The sequence below is a fragment of the Quercus lobata genome, chromosome 2 (genome assembly GCF_001633185.2).
Source record: "Quercus lobata isolate SW786 chromosome 2, ValleyOak3.0 Primary Assembly, whole genome shotgun sequence".
In the NCBI taxonomy this organism is placed as follows: Eukaryota; Viridiplantae; Streptophyta; class Magnoliopsida; order Fagales; family Fagaceae; genus Quercus; species Quercus lobata.
The window spans coordinates 84,012,319-84,036,048 of record NC_044905.1 but is presented as its reverse complement, the minus strand read 5'-3'; the positions used below and the strand labels follow the sequence as shown (position 1 = coordinate 84,036,048).

At 32.4% G+C, this 23,730-nt stretch overlaps 1 protein-coding gene across 2 annotated transcripts; it reads left to right on the top strand.

Moving 5' to 3' along the window:
- Positions 1-395: 395 nt before the first annotated feature.
- LOC115976897 lies at positions 396-19,029 on the top strand. Of its 2 annotated transcripts, none has more exons than XM_031098423.1 (2): positions 396-591; positions 18,370-19,029. In XM_031098423.1, the coding sequence occupies exons 1-2, from the start codon at positions 426-428 to the stop codon at positions 18,744-18,746; spliced, it is 543 nt and encodes a 180-aa protein (XP_030954283.1). In that variant the 5' UTR covers positions 396-425; the 3' UTR covers positions 18,747-19,029. The 2 variants fall into 2 exon arrangements, with proteins under 2 accessions (XP_030954283.1, XP_030954284.1); XM_031098424.1 differs by lacking the exon at positions 396-591 and adding an exon at positions 18,070-18,309 and having other exon boundaries at positions 18,477-19,029.
- The last annotated feature ends 4,701 nt before the right edge of the window (positions 19,030-23,730 follow it).

Below are 23,730 nucleotides of genomic sequence, written 5' to 3'. Positions count from 1 at the left end.
GGCACCTCTGGTGGAAAAAGTTCTCCAGCCCCATTCGGTTGCTGAGTTAGAAGCCATGGCTGCTGTGTGTGCTCTAAATTTTGCTCAGGAACTCAACCTCTCTTCCATTATCTTAGAATGTGATTCAGAGATTATTTTCAAAGCTCTGCGTAGCAATGAAGATTCTCTCTCCCCATATGGTCACCTTATTGCCGAGGCAAAGCTTATCTCAGATACCTTTTGTTCAATTACTTTTAAATTACAACTTGCTATGTTTTTGTTTAATTTTCCTTATAAAATAATCAAAAATTAAAATGGTAAAAAAAAAAGAAAGAAAGAAAGAAAGGGGTAAGCAGTGACAACAGTTGATTATAAAGAGAGGGGGGGGGGGGGTGAGTGGGGTGGTCAACGTGATCATTTTTATCTTCAAGCGAAGTAAAAGTCTAATGGCTAAAAAACCGGATCAAGATCCTAAACCATCGAAGTCTAACGATGGTGATCCTGAAGAGTCCTCTCCAACACAAGATGAAACAGACCAGGAAGGGTACAGTGCGACTACAATTCTCCAAGGTGCAAATGAAATCGAATCCTCTCCAACTTCAGCTGAAAAAAATAAGGAAGGGAAAAGTGTGACTACAATTCTCCATGGTGAAAATGGAATCGAATCCCCTCCAACTTCAGCTGAAAAAAAAAAAAGGAAGGGAAAAGTGTGACTACAAATCTCCATGGTGAAAATGAAATCGAATCCCCTCCAACTTCAGCTGAAAAAAAAAAGGAAGGGAAGAGTGTGACTACAATTCTCCATGGTTCAAATGAAGTATCTAACAAAGAGACCAAGAATGTTGCTGCATCATCGTCACCTGACGAAAGCCCGGAAGCGTCAACTAATGCAACTGGAACTGGAACCAAACGCAACAAGCTACAGCCAAAAAATGAAAAGAAAAAACCGGGCGAGGGTGGGGAAGAAAGTGATGACTCACATGCATGAGACATGCATGCAGTCCTCGATTGACTCGCATGATGCCATGATGACTTGATTTGGGTTCGAATCTTTCCTACGTTTGTTGATGTTGTAGCTGTTGTTTTTCCTTTGCCTTATTTTTTTTTTCCTTGTTTTCTGGGCCAATAACCCTACTCCTAGGATTATGAATGACTTCGGGGTTAAATGAGTAGGTGAATGCTGGTTGTGTATTTTTATTTCTTAGTATATTATGAATGAAACTATATTCTGTTGGGAAATTTTCGTATCAACAATGGAAACATTGAAGTAATTTAGAGATTAAGTAGAAAATTTGATGATTGGAAGGCACAAAGGAAATGCTTTCCTTAAACATATATTTTCCCCCACAAGAGCTGCTAAAGCTAGAGTTACTGCAAATTTGTCCACAAAATACAATCAAGTTTATTGAGTTTTACAAATAGCAATTTTGAAGATTATGTACCCAAATGATTTCTTGCGTTTCTAAAATTCGTAAGTTGTTATTAAGAGTTAAATTATATATGCCCAAAATGCTAAAAACAATTAGAAACAATTCTCAACATTCACAAATATAAATGTAATTCTACAGAATTTTTTCTGAAACTCGCTTAACCTAATTTTGGGCAAATTACATAAAATTGCAACCTGAGAGCCCCAGTGGAATTTGCCTGAAATTAGCTCAACCTAATTTTGGGCAAAATTACTTGAACCTAATTTTCCACTTGCTTTTTATTGTTTCTTTCACTCTATCCCACCTAAAGTGATAGTAAAACTTTCCACATAAAAATTGGGATTCAACATCACTTTTATATTACTAAAATGGAATCAAACTTGTATTACAACCCACTTGGTTATATAAGATATATATAACATATTCAACCGCTAAAGACTGCTACAGTACCTACACAATACAAGCAACTAAGCTGCAATCTTGTTATCCTTGGCATTATTATGAGACGTATTAATTTGATGAAGATTTGGACGGAATCGCACACTCCCTTAATGCATAAAACCTACACACAAATCACTTTCACATTGAAATCATTATTTTTGTGTATGTTGTGCATTAAGTGGTGTGTAATAAACACTACTGTTGTATAAATGGATATACATGATAAGGATGGTAACAAATAGAGATTACAGTAATTCAAACAATATGGATTGATAGATACAAAATATGGAAATATGGTATGCCCGGAGGAGAGATTCAACTTGTCACAAAGGAAAGCAAACTTTGGAAAAGATAAACATTTAATCATGATGTTAGCTAACTAGTCATTGGTGGGAATAAATCGCGCGAACTTCTAAAGCCAGACTTGTGACCTTCTCTCCAACTAAGTGGAAATTGATTTCCACATGCTTAGTGCGTGCATGGAACACAATATTTGCAACAAGATAAGTAGCCCCAACATTGTTGCACTAAACAACATGAGAAGAAGGAATGGAGACACCATGTCCATTGAGCAATGACCTAAGCCAAGTAATCTCAGCAGCAGTGTCAACTAGGGCTTTATTTTCAGATTCAGTTCAAGGATTAAGCAATGGTACATTGTTTCTTGGAGGACCATGAGATGAAATTATGACTTCAGAAAATAGCATAAACATCAGTTGTGGGATGGTCATCAACACAACCAAACTCAGATTGTAATGTAGAGATAATGGATGATACACATTGAAAATTGTTATTGGTCACAGTAATATAATCAACATACACTAGTATAAAAATGCAAACATCATCTCGATGGTAGAGAAACAAAGAGGTATTAGATTTGAAGGCATAAAAGCCATGACAAAGAAGGAAGCTAGATAGGCAATTAAACCAAGCTCTTAGGGCTTGTTTGAGACCATAAAGTGAGCATTGAAATTTGATAACATGATTCGGTCTAGTAAAACTAAAATCTCCCAGGAGGGTGAGTAATATAAATTTATTTTTTGTCAAATTTCCATTAAAAAATGCATTATTGATGTCAAGCTGTCAAATGTTACAACCATTTAAGATGATTTTGTCAAATTTCTATTAAGAAATGCATTATTGATGTCAAGTTGTCAAATGTCAAACCATTTCAGCGCAATGGACACTACAATGCCAAAAAATGTGGGCTCCTTTGTCATGGCTTTTATGCCTTCAAATCTAATACCTCTTTGTTTCTCTACCATCGAGATGATGTTTGCATTTTTATACTAGTGTATGTTGATTATATTACTGTGACCAATAACAATTTTCAATGTGTATCATCCATTATCTCTACATTACAATCTGAGTTTGGTTGTGTTGATGACCATCCCACAACTGATGTTTATGCTATTTTCCGAAGTCATAATTTCATCTCATGGTCCTCCAAGAAACAATGTACCATTGCTCAATCCTTGAACTGAATCTGAAAATAAAGCCCTAGTTGACACCGCTGCTGAGATTACTTGGCTTAGGTCATTGCTCAATGAACATGGTGTCTCCATTCCTTCTTCTCATGTTGTTTAGTGCAACAATGTTGGGGCTACTTATCTTGTTGCAAATATTGTGTTCCATGCACGCACTAAGCATGTGGAAATCAATTTCCACTTAGTTGGAGAGAAGGTCACAAGTCTGGCTTTAGAAGTTCGCGCGATTTATTCCCACCAATGACTAGTTAGCTAACATCATGATTAAATGTTTATCTTTTCCAAAGTTTGCTTTCCTTTGTGACAAGTTGAATCTCTCCTCCGGAGATACTTCAACTTGAGGGGGCATACCATATTTCCATATTTTGTATTTATCATTCCATATTGTTTGAATTACTGTAATCTCTATTTGTTACCATCCTTATCATGTATATCCATTTATACAACAGTGGTGTTTATTACACACCACTTAATGCACAACGTACACAAAAATATGGGCTCGATCATAAGACTGAACATCTTAGAATAGTCGTTCCTCAAAAAAAAAAAAAAAAAAAAAAAAATCTTAGAATAGTCAATGCCATATCGTTGATAAAATGCCTTTACTACACGTCTTGTTTTGACAGTTTTGTACTGATAAATAGAGCCATCAGGCGGTACACCCATTTATATCCAATTATATTCATGTTTTGGTAATGAGGGAACCAACACCCATGTGTTATTTCAGCTGACATTAATTGCATCACGCCAATGAGAAAACCTGGCAGCAGACAGCAGTAGTGTAAGGTGGGTTCAAAGGAAAGAGGTGTGTGGTCAGACTCAAGGGTGGGGAGATGGGCTTGGCGGGTTGGAGAGCTCATGGACCGAAGAATCGCATGACTTAAAAGAGGATGGCTTAAGTCAATGATTAAATGGATGCCTGGGTTATTAGAAGAAGAGAGATGAGCAAGATTAGGATGACAAGTGATACGATTTGGAGAGATTGGAGATGAAATGGGATGAATATTGATTTAGAAGTTAGTGTGATTGAACATCTATTGGGGCCAGACAATAAAGACATTGCAGATTGTGAGAGTAGGACATTACGCACGTGGTAGGGTATTTGATGGTATCAGTTAATGTAATCGTCCAATACCTGTCATTTCTTTCTCAGAAACGATCAATACCCACCTTAAATACAAATTGACGGAAGATGTTATCATTTATGGCCCTTGCGCGATAGAATTAAGACTGGCCATTAAGATGTAATAATCTTCAAAACGGTAGTCAATATTCATTACTTTGTATTACTATAAATATTTTAATGAAAGGGTTGAATGTATAATAAAGTTTTGAGATATAATTTATAAGTAAGGCCTAGAGTGCAATTATATTTATATTGTGGTATTAAATATAATTAATAGTAATTTTGGGCTTGTCAAGATTTGATTGAAAGGTCCAAAACCCATTGGAGTTAGTGTCTTATTTGTTCATTTTGATTCCACTCCAAGCCACATACTAAAACCCAATTAGAATGACCTAAAAGGCTAGTCTAATTAGATAATCAATTATATATAAGAGGAGAAACACACATAAGTTAAGAATGAATGAAATGGTGTGTATGTGAGTGTAAGCCACTCTCTTATTCTTCCTTGAACACATATGTATAAACTGATTGAGAGACCACACTTCTTGCGCGTAAAGTAAAATTGGAGTGAAGTTTAAAAGTTTTTTCAAGTACTTCTAATTTTTGATTTTGAATTTCACCGCACCAAGGTACGCCCTCTTGTTCTTAAATTTTGAAATTTACATAGTATATATTCTCAATTGCGAATGAAGTAGACTCATTAATTTTCTGCTAAGTATGTTTTGTATGTGATACAAACTATATTTTTCCTACAATAAATTCACCAGAGATAAAGTAGATCAAACAATACTTTTATTACTTGTTAGTGTGAAATACAACAAAATGAGGAAAGCAAAGGAGATAGTAAAAGAAAAGGAGAGCACTATTGCGCTTTTGTCTTAGGTAGCATGGACAGGCTTTGTTCACATTGAATTCAATGGGTAGCTCAATCCTCCTTAGATTTGAAAATTTCAACTGTCTTTGGTAGCATGGGACGGGCTTCGTTCACATTGAATTCACTACAATGACCTAAACACTTTTTTGCTCCTCTAAATATAAAAAGAGGGAAGCAATTAACAATAGGATGTTGAATCTAAAATGCAAAACATGGTCAAATTAAATACTTACGAAAACAATAGTTTGTTTATGTATATCAATTTGGCACAAATTAATTTTAGCTTTATTAAATTGTAAATTTTTAAAAATTTTGTACTCAGATAAAAGAATTATTATTTAAAAAAAAAATTTATAAATATTGTATCTCCAAAAAAATGTGATTTTTAACTATGATGCCAAATGCATCCATCATTTATTAGTTGGGGGTTGATTTTGGGTGAGCCCAAAAGAGAAAGGAACTCAAGTCCAAAACTCCTTCTAGACGTCCAACTGAGGCTAATGGTACATAGCAAAGAAAATGGCTCAATGACATAAATTCACTAGAGATAAAGTAGATTAAACAATACTTTCAATATTTGTTTGTGTCAAATATAGTAAAATGAGGAAAGCAAAGGAGATGGTAAAAGAAATAGAGAGCACTATTGTGCTACTATCTTAGGTAGCATGGGACAGTTTTTGTTCTTTAAAAAAAATAGAAGACCATTTAAGCACACGCAAAGTGATAGTGCCAGATTTAAAATAAAATAATACTTGACACAAAATCTAAAATGGACTGTTTTGGGGCAATCAGTCTAAAATGCAAGTCTCTTGATAATGTAATGAAATGCAATAAATAAACTTTGGAATCTTCTGTGCGATTGAGATCTCAAATTAATGGGTCTACCAAGTTGCCCTTGTTATTTAGAAGTACCATTTTGTTGAACATGTTCTTGCAACTTTACCAAAGATTGGATGAAAACCTTCAAAGTTCAAACCATGAAATATTGATTGATAATCCCCTTCTTCTCATCATGTATAATGATATTTTTGTCCAAATTTAACACATCAATTTTTATGTCATAAGCCAAAGGAAACTTTATCTTTAATATACAACAGAAGGGTCTACTTAATAGGTACCCTTCTGTCACATCATTAGCTTTCAAATGCATATACTTCTCTCTCCAAATACTTCACATCACTATCTTCAAATACAATACACTGTTTTTTGTTTGAAAATTAAGTATAAGAAGTTTTATTTCCCACAGCTAGCCATTAAGGACGAACAAAGTAATCCATTTTTCTCATAAAAACACTTATAACTTGCATTGTCCTTGTGTCTTGCCCGCTAGTGTTAACTTGCATATTTGTTGTCTTGACTCTTGAAGCATTGTTTTAGCCAAATCCATTATCTGCTGTGAGTGAAGTAATTTAACGTGTTTCAATTGGTCTAGATTGCCCTGACCAGTATTGCCCCATAGATCCCCCTCCTCTCTTCATTCCATTGTTAATCATTGGAAAAGGCTAGAAAAATAAATCTTCATATCAGTAAATCATGTCGGTAGTCTTCCTAGATTTCATGCCATTGGACATTCCCACAACACATGCATCATTGTTTTAGTGTATTCATTCTATGGCCCAAATTCTTTATGGATGAACTTGCATAAAATTATTTTGTTGGCATTAAATTTAAATCTCCCTCACCACCATAATGTTGGGGAAAATAAAACATAACAGGGTTACCAAATTAGATATAACGTAACTTGAGGGGGAAAAATGTCAGACGTAGCATTGGAGAAATAAATATTTAAATGAATAAGTTCATTTATATGCACACCTTAATTCAGTACATTTCCACAAATCATATATAGCCTATTGGAAGGACCTTTAGGCTACAATTTAACCATGGATTTAGGACAGTGAATTAATAATTTCATACAAATATATATACCTTATAATGAGAACATTTCTTGACTCGAAGGGGTGTTGTTGGTTTAGTTTGCATTGATTTGGTATTCAAAGAATATGTAATCTACCTCTTGCAATCCAAATAAAAAATGAACAATCATAATCAAAATCTTTAAAAAAAATGAAAATAAAGAAAATAGACCCAAGATATAGAGTGACCTACCCAAACTGGTTGCCTTTATTTTTTGTTTTAATTTAATTTTTGGAACCACAAATTGTAGCAAAATAGAAGTGGAGAAATGATTATGTAGCAATTACTTGAGTTTGCTATTAATACATAAATTTAGACATACACATGGAAGAAGAAAAAGTACCTCGGCAAGTCCAAATTTGATATCTCATGCTCTCTACAGCCATGATCGCTCTTTTCTACTATTACCCAAATGAAGTTGCACTGACATGGCACGCTGGCCAATGATGATGCTAAGCAATTGGCGTTGATTTTAATGACAGCTTTCACTGAAGTTGATTTCTCAATAGGTTTTGAATTTAGGGGTTCTGTTGCGATTTTACAGACGTTTCACTAAAATAAAAATAACCAATACCCAGTTCAAGAAATATAGAAATTTGAGAGAGAGAGAGAGAGAGAGAGAGAGAGAGAGAGAGAGAGAGAGAGAGAGAGAGAGAGAGAGAGAGAGAGAGAGAGAGAGAGAGAGAGAGAGAAGAGAGAGGAGAGAGAGAGAGAGAGAGAGAGAGAGAGAGAGAGAGAGAGGAGTACCATCTGCACTAAGTGGCCGTGGAAAATCGTAAAATATAGGCTTGAAGAATTGTGGACTACAGAAGTATCTATGTGTGAACGGATTCTTGAGAAAATGATGATAACTAATAAGGTGGTTACTTATGGTTTTTGAATTTGGGTAAGGACGATAACTGATGAGGATGATGAGCCATTTTAATTTGAGTTTGGAGTGTGGAGGAGTGGGTAGGAAAGTGCAAGATGTTAGGTGAAGAGTTGAGAAAAAATGTGGATAATAATTGATGGGATAAGAAATATTAACTACTCATTTAACCCTATTATTTAAAATTTTGTTAGATAATTTTAAAATCACACAAAAATCTAGTGCAATATTTTGTAGTAGTTCAAGATTTAAAAAAATAATAATATGAAAAGACATCAACTTCTGTTTTTATTTTATATATGTTAGGTTCTAAATGTTTAGAACAACTGGCAAATCATGAACACAAACTTGTCTAGATGTAGATCTTAGAGTCTATAGGTATTATTAGACAATACTCAAGATGATTCAAGTCAAGATTCAAGAACATACAAGCTGTAGGAAGAAGATTTCATAATCTGCATGGTTTAATCGATCGAAAGACAAGCTCAACTGATCGAACGTCATATCTGCAGAATTTTAATTAAGCCTAAATAGTAGTTCAAGCTCATTAAAGATTAGGGTTTTAGATCTACTTCTCCCAGTATATAAAGGAAACTCTAAGCATGTTTTATAAAGCTCTTTAGAGAGATAAGAGTGTGCCTTTTTTGTATTTAAGGTTTTGTACCTAAAAACCTCTCTCATATTTTTCTACCAGTGTTATTACTTGAAGAATCTCAAGATCCGGTATTGTAGAAGTTGTTGCCTTCTCTAGTTATCAAAGGTATTGAAGATCTAAACTTTTAAGGGTGGTCTTGGAGTCACAAACAGGAGAATTTGTGTTGCTAAACCTTTGAGTGTAATCTCAAAGTCACAAACGTGGGTGTTTGCGTTTTGCAAAGGCCAAAGAAAGAAGTAGTCTGTGGACTCGGAGCTATCATGGGGTCATGGTAGTAAGTTTTCTACTCGAGGTAGCAATAGAATATTAGTGGTCTAAGTTCTATTATACAAACTTCAATTCTTTCATGGTAGATTTGTTTTTTACCTTGAGGATAGTTAGGTTAAATCCTCCCCAGGTTTTTTACCGGTTTGGTTTTCCTAGGTTATCATATCGTGTGTTCTTTATATTTCCGCTGCTTTACATGATATGATTGTTATTATTTTAACCTAGATCTGAATAATAAACCTAAGTATTCACTTGGCTAATTAATTAGGTTAAACAATCTTGTTTTACAGGGGTCTAAAAACATACAATATATATATATATATATAATTTTTATTTTGAGAATATAATTTATAAGTAAATAAAACAATTTGAAAATTAATAGGAGAGTGGTCCTTTTTTTAGGCAATTTTTTAATGGGAGTTAAAGTTTCATTTTTACAAAATTGTCATTTAGTTTTGGCTCTACTTAAACCTAGGGGTGTAGGAGCATTTTTGAACTAAAAAATGAGAAATCCAAACAGGGGAACCCCTTAAATAGTAGTATAGATTAACTAATAATTAACCCATGCTATGCATGAGATAGTTTAACAGAATAGAAATTATTTGGGTGACAGAGTTGGAATCGCATGAAATTTGACAGGTTAGGGTTTTGCTTTCTCAGTATCTATATGTTTTGTAGCTTTCAAAGGCAAAACAGATTATTATCTATAAAATATAGACGTTTGTCAATTTCTTTCTTTGGTGGATTCTAAATTTATTACCTTGTGAATTTAAGGAACTCTTTGTGGATTCGAGGAACCCTTTGTAGATTCGAGGTTAACTACTAGCTAAAAACTAACAATTTAGTTTCTGTTCCATTAAATAGGGCATCATGTGTACTTTCTTTAGGCTTCCATGACATCAAAATTAAACCATTACATATCAATTATTGTATACTAGCCTCTAAGCATGCGCTCATGCGCGTGCTCAGAGGCTTTTTTATTTTTTGGATAAAGGTTAATTTAGAGCATTTATTATAATGTGGGATTACTACATTTTCAAATCACAAAAAAAAAAAAAAAAAAAAAAAACCCCAGGGATGTGATGAAAATTTATTTCATCACACATGATACTCACCAGTATTTATTTATGACAGTGATCAAATTGAATTTAATCCTAAAATGTAGTGTTTTAATTGTAATATTTAGTAATGTAGTACACATCTATAATAAAAAGTTAAAAAAGAAAAAGTACACATTTAAAAATTTTGAATTAAACTTTTTTTTTTAAATCCCACGTTCTATCCAAAAAACACTATCCAGCCACCACCATTTTTTTTTTTTTTTTTTTATTTCAAAAGTTATCCACTTACTACACATCCATAATAAAAGTTAAAAAGAGTTTAAATTTCAAATATATTTCTTTTACAGTAAATGGATCAATTTTAATCCTAAAATTTAGTGTTTTAATCCTAATAGTTAGCCACTTACTGCACATATAATAAAAGTTAAAAAGAGTTTAAATTTCAAAGATATCAACTACTCTTAAAACTGAGAAAAGGTACGTAACATTTTTTATAGAGTAGTAAATTAATAATTACTGTAAAAAAATGTAAATTGAATTTCACATAGAATTATACAAATGATAAATAGAATTTATGTTACAAAAGAAATTTTTTACAACAATTTCTTAGATAACAATCACTTCATGTGAGGTTTAAATTGAATAACCATTAACATGATACATCAAATATATAATAATACCCTCTAAAAAAAAAGTAGAATAAATTACATTTAAAAAAAATTGTGTAAAAAAGTATCTTCCTTTCTACACCTACCCTAAGCCCCATACAATCTCACAGCAAGCCTTCAAAATAGAACCCCAAAAATCCCTCCTTTTTACATCTTCACTAACACAAAACAAAAAATCCCTCCTCTCCTTTACCAACCCAAAAATCCCAGCCACCATACAATTAAACGGATATAGATAAGCACTATGCTTATCTAATCCAATTCCAATACTAACACACTCAAAGGACTTCCTAATGATAAAGATAACCATAAGTTAACCCCTTATTCAAAAGGGTAACAACTGAAAAGAAAAGATAAAGTGATCCACATCTAACATGAACTTTACAGGCCATAGAGTTTGTATGGCCGTGAGCAGAAGAAGTAGAATAGTAGTAGGGAGATTTTAAATAAAATTAAATTTAAAAAAAAAAAAAAAACACCCAAACGAAAACAAATGTGGATCTTGGATGCTTTCCATTTAACAAAAATAAAAGATAGAAAAAAAAAATATTCACAAAATAATATTATTTTACCATCAGGCAGGCACAACATTCAACATCAAACAACATTGTAAATAAGGCTAATTCATACAATAAGTAGTAACTTACCTTAGTAGCCCTGGTAATTCCCTACTTGATATATCATCAAGCGTGTTCTGCGTGGCTGCATCAGAAAACAAAGTAACAATTAGGACAACTATCAAACAATTCCAAACAATAGAATCATGGTTACATAGCCAACACCTCACCAATGGACTAGACGTGCAAAGGAGATATATGTCTTAATAGGATAAGAGACCCACCACTGTTGAGAAATTTGACAAAATATAATATACCCTCGTCACATTGATCTCTTGTTATGTGAAAATCCTAAAAACAGCAATGCCAATAGACAAGACAAAATTGCCTTATGCCATTTTCACCCAAATTATATAGCCTTATGCCCTCCTTCCCAAATTAATTAGGGAAATGCCCCTTTTTTGAAACTCAACTTTCTCAAAATCGAGTTAAGACCTATAGTGACGTTTTAAAGGACCAATAGTGACGTTTTCAAGGACTTATAGTGGCGTTTTGTAACTCGATATCCATGAAATCGAGTTACTAAACGTCACTATAGGTCTTCAAAAATGTCACTATAGAGATCCATAATTTTTTTTATTTAATTTTTTTTAACTCGATTTTGAGAAAATCGAGTTACAAAAGATAGGGATTTCCCTAATTAGTTTGAGAAGGAGGGCATAAGGCCATTTTGTCGCCAATAGATAATGTCTAAAAAATATGTAGAAAAAAATTGGATCAAAACACTCACCACCATTTATAATGGCCGTTAATCTAATGAAGAGGAAATAAGGACAGCCAACATGGGAGAGAATAAGGAAATTTTTGTCAAAAGTGAAGATCTATCTTCTTCTCCCTCTCTTTTTTTTTTTTTTTTTTTTTTTTTTTTTTTTTTTTTTTTTTTTTTTTTTTTTTTTCAGAAGAAGAAGAAGAAAACTAAAGAATTAGGAGAGTGCAGTATTCACTGAATTTGTGTTTATGTCTGGGAGAGTGGGCTCCTTTTTCTTGGGCATTGTTGTTTGTGGGTGTTAAGATAATTCACAGTTATCTTAAATTGAACATGCTAAATAATTGGTAGTTTTCTTTTTGGACAATAGTTGGCAGTTTTTTTTACATATTTATCCTCACTGGTTTAAAACTTATAAGTGAATAGGATAAGGGTACTTTGGGCATCCAAAATGAGGAATCCAAAAGGAGGAAGTCTCTTAAATAATAGTACATATATAGTGGTATAAGAGAAAAATATTTATTGAAAGCGTCCTCTATTATAAAAATGCTAATAAGCAAAATATCAAGAATAGTACATGGTGCTTAGTATTCTACGTGACCACAATAAAGTTGAAACATAAGAATTGAACGGAAAAAATATCAACAGAATACAATTTGACTAAAAAAGAGAAGAAACTTATAACAAACATTAGTTATCAAATAACATTTGTGTATGTAAAAATTAGTTATCGGTATTTTTTTTTGGTCCCATATAAAGCCTTTTTTTATAATAATTTTGTTTATTTTTTATTTCTGTTCCATTTTGTTTTGGATTTGTACATAATCTTTTTTTGTTTGTTTAGACCCCTTAAAGCAGATTGTTTAACCTAATATATTAGACAAATGATTACTTAGGTTAGTTATGAGATCTAGGCTAAATAAGGATAGATCATATCATGCACAATAGTGAAAAATAAAGAACACAATAATATGATGACTTAGGAAAACCAATAAAACCAACAATATCAAAGTAAAAACATGGGGAGGATTTGACTAAGCTATTCTCAAGGTAAAACAAATCCACTATAGAGAATCGAAGTTTTTACAATCAGATTTAAAATAATTATGATAGAATCCATTTTTCTCTCCTTTGTGTGTGTGTTTGTTTCTTAACATTTATATATATATATATATATATATATATATAATTTTCCCATATATATACATACGCAGTGTACATACCACATGGTAAAATCAACACTAATACTGATAGAATGCTTTATTAGATAGGGTGGAAAAAAAAATAAAAAGACATAATAGATGTCACGATAAAAGCACTGGTTCACAAAGAAAATCAAAATTATTTATCTTAAAATGTAGATGATATGTAGTTAATACTTGCGACACAATTTTAGGTGAGAATGTTTAGGCATAATAAATATAATAAGTAGTGTACGTGTGCATCGTAGGTCCATGCTATTTGTTTTTTTAACCGTACGGCCATAACTAGTAGTGTTACCTAAAAATGGTGTTTGTTACTTTAATTTGTTTTTATTCGGGAAAAAAATAAAAATAAAATGGTGTTGTTACTTGTTATGTGTATTTTTATTTTTATTTTTATGAACTTGTTATATGTGTGTTGAATCATATTCTGACTTTGTTTTCATTCAAAAAATACTCTGAGTTTTTATTTTTATTTATTTTTATAATTTTTTTATTGTTTGGTATTTTCTTATCGATAGAAAACTGATCATGTTATACATGTTTAATCACTGAAAAACTGTTAAACCCATGTAGAAAGATAAGCCTATTTCATTCTTTGAGCACTTCTAATCCCTAATGAATGCAAAAGTTGATGTTAAACGTACAGCTTAGATTACATTATGTTTATGCCACATAAAATTTAAGCCCAGCGATCTTGAATACTTGATGCATAGTTCCAATCTGAAACAGGAAATGTTGGGTTCTCTTATTCTGCAATGCATGTGGCCCCCTATTTCTTTTATTTTCACCCAGTCCAGATTCTCCATATCATATGTATAACCCTAATGGTCATATGACTCATATTCATAGTACGTCTTGTAGCTGTATAATTATAGCTGAAATAATCATACACCAATATTATGAAAAGTAGCTGGCATCATTTATAATTTTCCAACTGCTATATCGACTAAAACTTTAAGTATAAGTGTTTGTGGGGATAAGTGTTTGTGGGGTGTGGTATGAGAGACAAATGTTGGGATTCAAGTTTTCAGAAGGGCGTTTCACATACATATACACTTAAATTAGATTACTATAAAATTTATATTTTGTATCAAAAAATAGAAATCCCAAGTTTTACACACTGATTTTTATTTTATTTTATTTTTAATTTAACTTCTGGCTTTTCCACTTTCAACATCTATGGGTAATAATGTAATATCAATCAAAATACACAGTTGATGTCTAGATGATAAAAATTATAACCACACGAAAAACAATTTCACAAATTTATATAAACTAAAATCCGGAATTCGCCCAAAGTTGCTTTCACACCAACTGACCAACACACACGTACACTAACACACTAAACAAACCCAGTCTCCAAACTCCCACATAGAAACAGGAGTCACTCTTAGGCCAAAATGGCCAAATACCACAAATTTTTGAAATATTTTGTAAAAAAACACTGTTTCAGAACTATATAGGAAAATACCACTTTTTATGGAACTCGAGTTCCTAGGAGTTTTGCCACCGTGGCACTGCTGAGGTGGAAATTGGGCCATTAAAAAAAATTATATGGTACTCAAGCATGGTAAACTCGAGTACCATGCAACATAATACTCGAGTATTCCAGGCTCGAGTACCATTCTATAATAAAATGCTGTTTTTTTTTTTTTTTTTTTTCTAAGGTACTCGAGCTTACCAAGCCCAAGTACCTTGTAAGGAACTCGAGTTTAATAAACTCGAGTTCCTTATAATTTTTTGTTGTTGTTGTTGTTGTTGTTGTTGTTGGGATTATTGACAAATAAACATAAACATAAAAATAAGTAGTTTTTTTTATGTTTTTATTTATTTAAATAGAAGCATTGTAAAATATAGGGATTTTAATTTCAAAATATGAATTTAATTACTACATTAAGTAAAACTATTCATTGTTTTCTCATAAAATTTTTCCCAAGTGCGTTGCCCCCGGACCCCCAAAAGGTTTGTCCATGAGCACTCCGGCTTGGGCCTCTCCCATTAAAAACCATACAACATTATTCGAGTTGGGTCGGGTCGTCAACATGAATTAAATGATACCCTTTAAGCGCGGATGAAATGTTTTATAATGCTTAAATTTATAAAAGATACTAGTGAAAGTTCCATGCGTTGCATGGCTTTAATCCTAAATTTTCTTTATATATTTTTTTGAGAAATTATAACTAAATGAGTTATTATTACATAATTTTAGAATTATTTTCTAACTAAATGAATGATTATTATAATATAACATGCATAATTTTGTATATTTGTCCTTATATATAATATCTTTAATTAAGATTATCAATAAAAAAACCTTTCTAATTTTTTTTTATAACTCCTTATTTTATTAATGAAGGAGATGATTTGAACTCAAGCAATTAAATTTTTTATAATACTTGCATATTATTGTTACTTGCATATGCGTAAGTTGCAACTAAAAAAAAACCACAATCTATTAGTTCTACTAAGGTGAGTTTGGTTCAACTTTTTCAAACAGTTCTTTTGGAAAAAGTGGAAGTTTTAAAAAGTAAAATATGAAACTGAGTTTTTTTTTTTTTTTTTTTTTTTTTTTTTTTTTTTAAGTAGCATGTTTGGTAAAAACTATCAAAAAATGCGTTTTGACAAAATTGAGTGTTTGGCTAATACTTATAAAAGTGGCGGTTTGTGTTGTAAATTACCAAAAAAGACAAGATATATATAAATATATATGTTTCGATTACCTCTCTTTATGCAAGTTATGGACACAATATTTTTTCAAAAATTTCACAATAAAGTCTGAATGACAAGTTGTTAATGGTAGGGAAAAATATAATGTCACTAATAGGTCCAGATGAAAATTAATAACAACTTACTGTGTAAACTTTATAACAAGTTGTTCACTCTCTTTTTTGCGTAAATTATTTTATGTTCACTATTTAAAAAATTGTTTACTGTTTTCTCATAAAACACCTAGTGAAATCGTGATTTCTAAATTTAAAAGCCAAATCTGAATGCTTTTTCATGTTTGAATTTCACAATAATCAAATCTCTTTTTCTGCATTGATAAAATATGTTTCTACATTAATAAAATTTCCTCTCTGCACATCATGTTTACTGTATATTTGAATCTACTTACTGCATTCATAAAATCTGTTTTCTGCATAAACTATTTCTAGTATTTTGCATAAAATTATTTTCTGTTCAGCATTATTTAAGAAATTGTTTACTCTCTTTTCTACATAAATTATTTAATAATGTGTTAAAACTAACAAAATAACAAATACCTGAATATAAAATAGTTTCCTAGAGGGTAGTTGTCAATAATGATCATTCACCAGAATGTTATTGATATTACTCTGTTTATTCAAAATCAAGAACCCAAACAAAGAATTGTCATTTTGTAGTTTATATAAAGGCAGAAATCATTATAATGAACAAACAAATGTGAATCATATCTAGAATGAAATTTGTATGCAAAGGGAAAAGAGAATGAAACACAAAACAAGATAATCACCTAAGCCATGGACTCGTTGTACTTGTTCCTAAGGTTCTGAACCAATTCAAATTCACATCAACATTGACTACCACAGTTACATAATTTCTTGATTCAGAACAGCCATTGCATCTTTAATGGCTTGGGTAGAACCACCGAAGATGGCATCCATGACAGATTACTATTCACCAGCACGCGTGAATAGCTTCCAGACAAATCAAGACAGTCCAGACAAATGTTCAAAAGTTACTACTGTTTACTAGCATGCGTAAAAAGAGATCTGATAGATTCCCAAGATTTGAAAGATTCCCAGACAGATGCAGACAGATTATTACTCATTAGTACTAATTTCCATACCACCGACAGATTAACTTAAGTTAAATTTACCTACTCAGGTTACTTTACCATGGTTCATTTCACCTATAAAAGAGACGGACTACGAAGACAGAAGACAAGTTTCTAAGTTTCTAAGATTCTAAGCTTTTAAGTTCCAAGTTTTAGAAAGCCTTTTGTAATAGCCTTCCTTAATATGCCAATATACATATACAAGAGTCTTGGAAGCGTCGGGCACATCATGGTCGGCAAACCTCCAAAACAAAGTACAGGGAAATCGTGTTTTCTAAATTTAAAAGCCAAATCTAAATGCTTTTTCATGTTTGAATTTCACAATAATCGAATCTATTTTTCTGCATTGATAAAACTTGTTTCTACATTAATATAATATGCTCTCTGCACATCATGTTTATTGCATATTCAAATCTGCTTACTGCATTTATAAAATCTATTTTCTGTATTAATTAAAACTATTTATTGTTTTCTCATAAAAATTGTTCACTATTTTCTGCACAAACTGTTTCTAGGAGTCCATGAGCATGAGCAGTCCATGAGGATGAGCAGTATGAGGATAACTCCGATCCGCTAGGTTATGATAACTACGCGTATACAGAATGAAAGACAGACAGATATGCCAAGACAGAATGCTCTCCCGCAGTGATAGATCATTATTCACTGGCGACAGATCACTATTCACCAGCATGCGTGAATAGTTAATTGTAATACTTAAAAGAATACAAGAATATTCATATGGTTGGTGTATTATGTGAATACAAATTATATGTCAATTTTTTTGTATTCTATTTTATGCTTTATAAATTACAACTTGCTACGTTTTTGTTTAATTTTCCTTATAAAATAATCAAAAATTAAAATGGTAAAAAAAAAAAAATTGAAAGAAAGGGGTAAGCAGTGACAACAGTTGATTATAAAGAGGGAGGGGGGGGGGGGTGGGGGGGGGGATTGGGGGTGGGGGTGGTTTTTATCTTCAAGCGAAGTAAAAGTCTAATGGCTAAAAAACCGGATCAAGATCCTAAACCATCAAAGTCTAACGATGGTGATCCTGAAGAGTCCTCTCCAACACAAGATGAAACAGACCAGGAAGGGTACAGTGCGACTACAATTCTCCAAGGTGCAAATGAAATCGAATCCTCTCCAACTTCAGCTGAAAAAAAAAAGGAAGGGAAAAGTGTGACTACAAATCTCCATGGGAAAATGACTACAAATCTCGGATCGGATCCCTTCCAACTTCAGCTGAAAAAAAAAAGGAAGGGAAAAGTGTGACTACAAATCTCCATGGTGAAAATGAAATCGGATCCCCTCCAACTTCAGCTGAAAAAAAAAAGGAAGGGACAAGTGTGACTACAAATCTCCATGGTGAAAATGAAATCGGATCCCCTCCAACTTCAGCTGAAAAAAAAAAGGAAGGGAAAAGTGTGACTACTATTCTCCCTGGTTCAAATGAAGTGTCTAACAAAGAGACCAAGAATGTTGCTGCATCATCGTCACCTGACGAAAGCCCGGAAGCGTCAACTAATGATGCAACTGGAACTGGAACCAAACGCAACAAGCAACAGCCAAAAAATGAAAAGAAAAAACCGGGCGAGGGTGGGGAAGAAAGTGATGACTCACATGCATGAGGCATGCAGGCAGTCCTCGATTGACTCGCATGATGCCATGATGACTTGATTTGGGTTCGAATCTTTCCTACGTTTGTTGATGTTGTAGCTGTTGTTTTTCCTTTGCCTTATTTTTTTTTTCCTTGTTTTCTGGGCCAATAACCCTACTCCTAGGATTATGAATGACTTCGGGGTTGAATGAGTAGGTGAATGCTGGTTGTGTATTTTTATTTCTTAGTATGTTATGAGTGAAACTATATTCTGTTGGGAAATTTTCGTATCAACAATGGAAACATTGAAGTAATTTAGAGATTAAGTAGAAAATTTGATGATTGGAAGGCACAAAGGAAACACTTTCCTGAAAAATATATTTTCCCCCACAAGAGCTGCTAAAGCTAGAGTTACTGCAAATTTGTCCACAAAATACAATCAAGTTTATTGAGTTTTACAAATAGCAATTTTGAAGATTATGTACCCAAATGATTTCTTGCGTTTCTAAAATTCGTAAGTTGTAATTCTCAACATTCACAAATATAAATGTAATTCTACAGAATTTTGTCTGAAACTCGCTTAACCTAATTGTGGGCAAATTACATAAAATTGCAACCTGAGAGCCCTAGTGAAATTTGCCTGAAATTAGCTCAACCTAATTTTGGGCAAAATTACTTGAACCTAATTTTCCACTTGCTTTTTATTGTTTCTTTCACTCTATCCCACCTAAAGTGATAGTAAAACTTTCCACATAAAAATTGGGATTCAACATCACTTTTATATTACTAAAATGGAATCAAACTTGTATAACAACCCACATGGTTATATAAGATATATATAACATATTCAACCGCTAAAGACTGCTACAGTACCTACACAATACAAGCAACTAAGCTGCAATCTTGTTATCCTTGGCATTATTATGAGACGTATTAATTTGATGAAGATTTGGACGGAATCGCACACTCCCTTAATGCATAAAACCTACACACAAATCAATTTGACATTGAAATCATTATTTTTGTGTATGTTGTGCATTAAGTGGTGTGTAATAAACCCCACTGTTGTATAAATGGATATACATGATAAGGATGGTAACAAATAGAGATTACAGTAATTCAAACAATATGGATTGATAGATACAAAATATGGAAATATGGTATGCCCGGAGGAGAGATTCAACTTGTCACAAAGGAAAGCAAACTTTGGAAAAGATAAACATTTAATCATGATGTTAGCTAACTAGTCATTGGTGGGAATAAATCGCGCGAACTTCTAAAGCCAGACTTGTGACCTTCTCTCCAACTAAGTGGAAATTGAATTCCACATGCTTAGTGCGTGCATGGAACACAATATTTGCAACAAGATAAGTAGCCCCAACATTGTTGCACTAAACAACATGAGAAGAAGGAATGGAGACACCATGTTCATTGAACAATGACCTAAGCCAAGTAATCTCAGCAGCAGTGTCAACTAGGGCTTTATTTTCAGATTCAGTTCAAGGATTGAGCAATGGTACATTGTTTCTTGGAGGACCATGAGATGAAATTATGACTTCGGAAAATAGCATAAACATCAGTTGTGGGATGGTCATCAACACAACCAAACTCAGATTGTAATGTAGAGATAATGGATGATACACATTGAAAATTGTTATTGGTCACAGTAATATAATCAACATACACTAGTATAAAAATGCAAACACCATCTCGATGGTAGAGAAACAAAGAGGTATTAGATTTGAAGGCATAAAAGCCATGACAAAGAAGGAAGCTAGATAGGCAATTAAACCAAGCTCTTAGGGCTTGTTTGAGACCATAAAGTGAGCATTGAAATTTGATAACATGATTCGGTCTAGTAAAACTAAAATTTCCCAGGAGGGTGAGTAATATAAATTTATTTTTTGTCAAATTTCCATTAAAAAATGCATTATTGATGTCAAGCTGCCAAATGTTACAACCATTTAAGATGATTTTTTCAAATTTCTATTAAGAAATGCATTATTGATGTCAAGTTGTCAAATGTCAAACCATTTAAGCGCAATGGACACTACAATGCCAAAAAATGTGGGCTCCTTTGTCATGGCTTTTATGCCTTCAAATCTAATACCTCTTTGTTTCTCAACCATCGAGATGATGTTTGCATTTTTATACTAGTGTATGTTGATTATATTACTGTGATCAATAACAATTTTCAATGTGTATCATCCATTATCTCTACATTACAATCTGAGTTTGGTTGTGTTGATGACCATCCCACAACTGATGTTTATGCTATTTTCCGAAGTCATAATTTCATCTCATGGTCCTCCAAGAAACAATGTACCATTGCTCAATCCTTGAACTGAATCTGAAAATAAAGCCCTAGTTGACACTGTTGCTGAGATTACTTTGCTTAGGTCATTGCTCAATGAACATGGTGTCTCCATTCCTTCTTCTCATGTTGTTTAGTGCAACAATGTTGGGGCTACTTATCTTGTTGCAAATATTGTGTTCCATGCACGCACTAAGCATGTGGAAATCAATTTCCACTTAGTTGGAGAGAAGGTCACAAGTCTGGCTTTAGAAGTTCGCGCGATTTATTCCCACCAATGACTAGTTAGCTAACATCATGATTAAATGTTTATCTTTTCCAAAGTTTGCTTTCCTTTGTGACAAGTTGAATCTCTCCTCCGGAGATACTTCAACTTGAGGGGGCATACCATATTTCCATATTTTGTATTTATCATTCCATATTGTTTGAATTACTGTAATCTCTATTTGTTACCATCCTTATCATGTATATCCATTTATACAACAGTGGTGTTTATTACACACCACTTAATGCACAACGTACACAAAAATATGGGCTCGATCATAAGACTGAACATCTTAGAATAGTCGTTCCTCAAAAAAAAAAAAAAAAAAAAAAAAATCTTAGAATAGTCAATGCCATATCGTTGATAAAATGCCTTTACTACACGTCTTGTTTTGACAGTTTTGTACTGATAAATAGAGCCATCAGGCGGTCCACCCATTTACATCCAATTACATTCATGTTTTGGTAATGAGGGAACCAACACCCATGTGTTATTTCAGCTGACATTAATTGCATCACGCCAATAAGAAAACCTGGCAGCAGACAGCAGTAGCGTAAGGTGGGGCTCAAAGGAAAGAGGTGTGTGATCAGACTTAAGGGTGGGGAGATGGGCTTGGCGGGTTGGAGAGCTCATGGACCGAAGAATCGCATGACTTAAAAGAGGATGGCTTAAGTCAATGATTAAATGGATGCCTGGGTTATTAGAAGAAGAGAGATGAGCAAGATTAGGATGACAAGTGATACGACTTGTCCGAAATTTATTGTTACTCAACCTAAAATAAGTGAGCTTTAGAAGTTGGTGTGGTTGAATATTAGTTGGGGCCAGACGATAAAGACATTGCAGATTGTGAGAGTAAGACATTACGTACGTAGTAGGGTATTTGATGGTGTCAGTTAATGTAATCGTCCAATACCTGTCATTTCTTTCTCAGAAACGTCCAATACCCACCATAATTGAAGGAAAATGTTATCATTTATGGTCCTTGCGCAAAATAATTAATATTGGCCATTAATGCTTCCTAAACGTTACAAGTCCTTGATTATGCCATCAATAAGACTCCAAAACATCACTAACGTAATCAGCCTGTATTGGGTACAAATTTGTAGAAATAAAGAAATCCTTTAGCAATTTGAGTGTGGGGCAAATATTACCTATGGAAAGTTATTTATATATTTTACCTCCAAGTGATCAAATTTCTATTTGATCTCTGATTTTCTTTGTTCTTCCATTGTTCTTTATTAGACCATTCATTGATTTTATTTCAATAATAGTTGCTGATATCAGTTACTACAACTTAAAAATAAAAAATTAAGGACTTCACAATGTTTACAATCTAAAAACAAGTATTCTCCCAACCTATTAGGACTCCAAATAACAAACGAAAAACAACTTCAACGTTACAATAAATAAAAGATAACAATAACATTAATAAAGTCTAACATTAATATTATAATAATAGTAGATAAACTCAAATACTAAAGACACCAATAATTTCTCATGATAACATATACCAAATTCTAACATTAATATAATAATAGTAGATAAACTCAAATAGTAAAGACACCTATAATTTCTGATGACACATTATTTTTTTGAAAAGTGATATATCTATAATATTTTCACAATACTTTTACAACAATTTTTTTTTTTTAAACATTTTACAACAAATCTTAAGTGGTAAATTATTATTAGTTTTAGTTTATAAACTTACTAGTCGCTAACCCGTGCTATGCACAAGAACCTACCTATTTGTAAGGTAGGCTAAAACAATTTAAAAAGTCTTAAATTGGTTAAAAAACTACGCCATTACATGATTCGTCCTTGTATGACTTCAATTTGTTTTACAATTTGATGAAGAAACCATTACTTGAACATGCAATGGTTTATAAAAAATTTGTCAGATAATTTCAGATACAGCAAAAAATAACTCAAAAATTCAAATATTAAAACTTTTGAAAGACCAAAAAATATTAAAAAATCAAATAATTCACTGCTTAGAAATTATTGAAACAAAACAAAATATATATGACTAAAAAATAGAAAAATATAAGAAAAAAATTGGGTTACATTCAAAAGAATAATCCATGGCAATTGGTTTGCACCCTATTATAAAATATCACATTAGTGAAGTAGAGAGATAATAATAATAATAATAACATTAATGTTTGAGTTGGAGTTTAAGTTGGACTTGTTAGAGAGATAGAGTTTCACTCCTTATTAAGTTTGGATTAAACAAAAATAATTTTGTTAAAAAAAATGATGAGTTTGAGTTTAAATTGGACTTATTAGAGAGATAGAGTTTTACTCCTTGTTAAGTTTGGACCAAACAAAAATAATTTTATTTAAATAAAATGATAATTCTATTTAAATATTGTGAGAGTTTCAAAAGCTTCTGATATATATATTTATATATATATATATATATATATATATATA

Coding starts and splice junctions, on each gene's coding strand:
- LOC115976897 (XM_031098423.1), top strand. CDS start 426: ATGGCTAAAAAACCGGATCAAGATCCTAAACCATCGAAGTCTAACGAT. Junction 592..18,369: donor TCCAACTTCAGCTGAAAAAA/ATAAGGAAGGGA, acceptor CAGCTGAAAAAA/AAAAGGAAGGGAAAAGTGTG.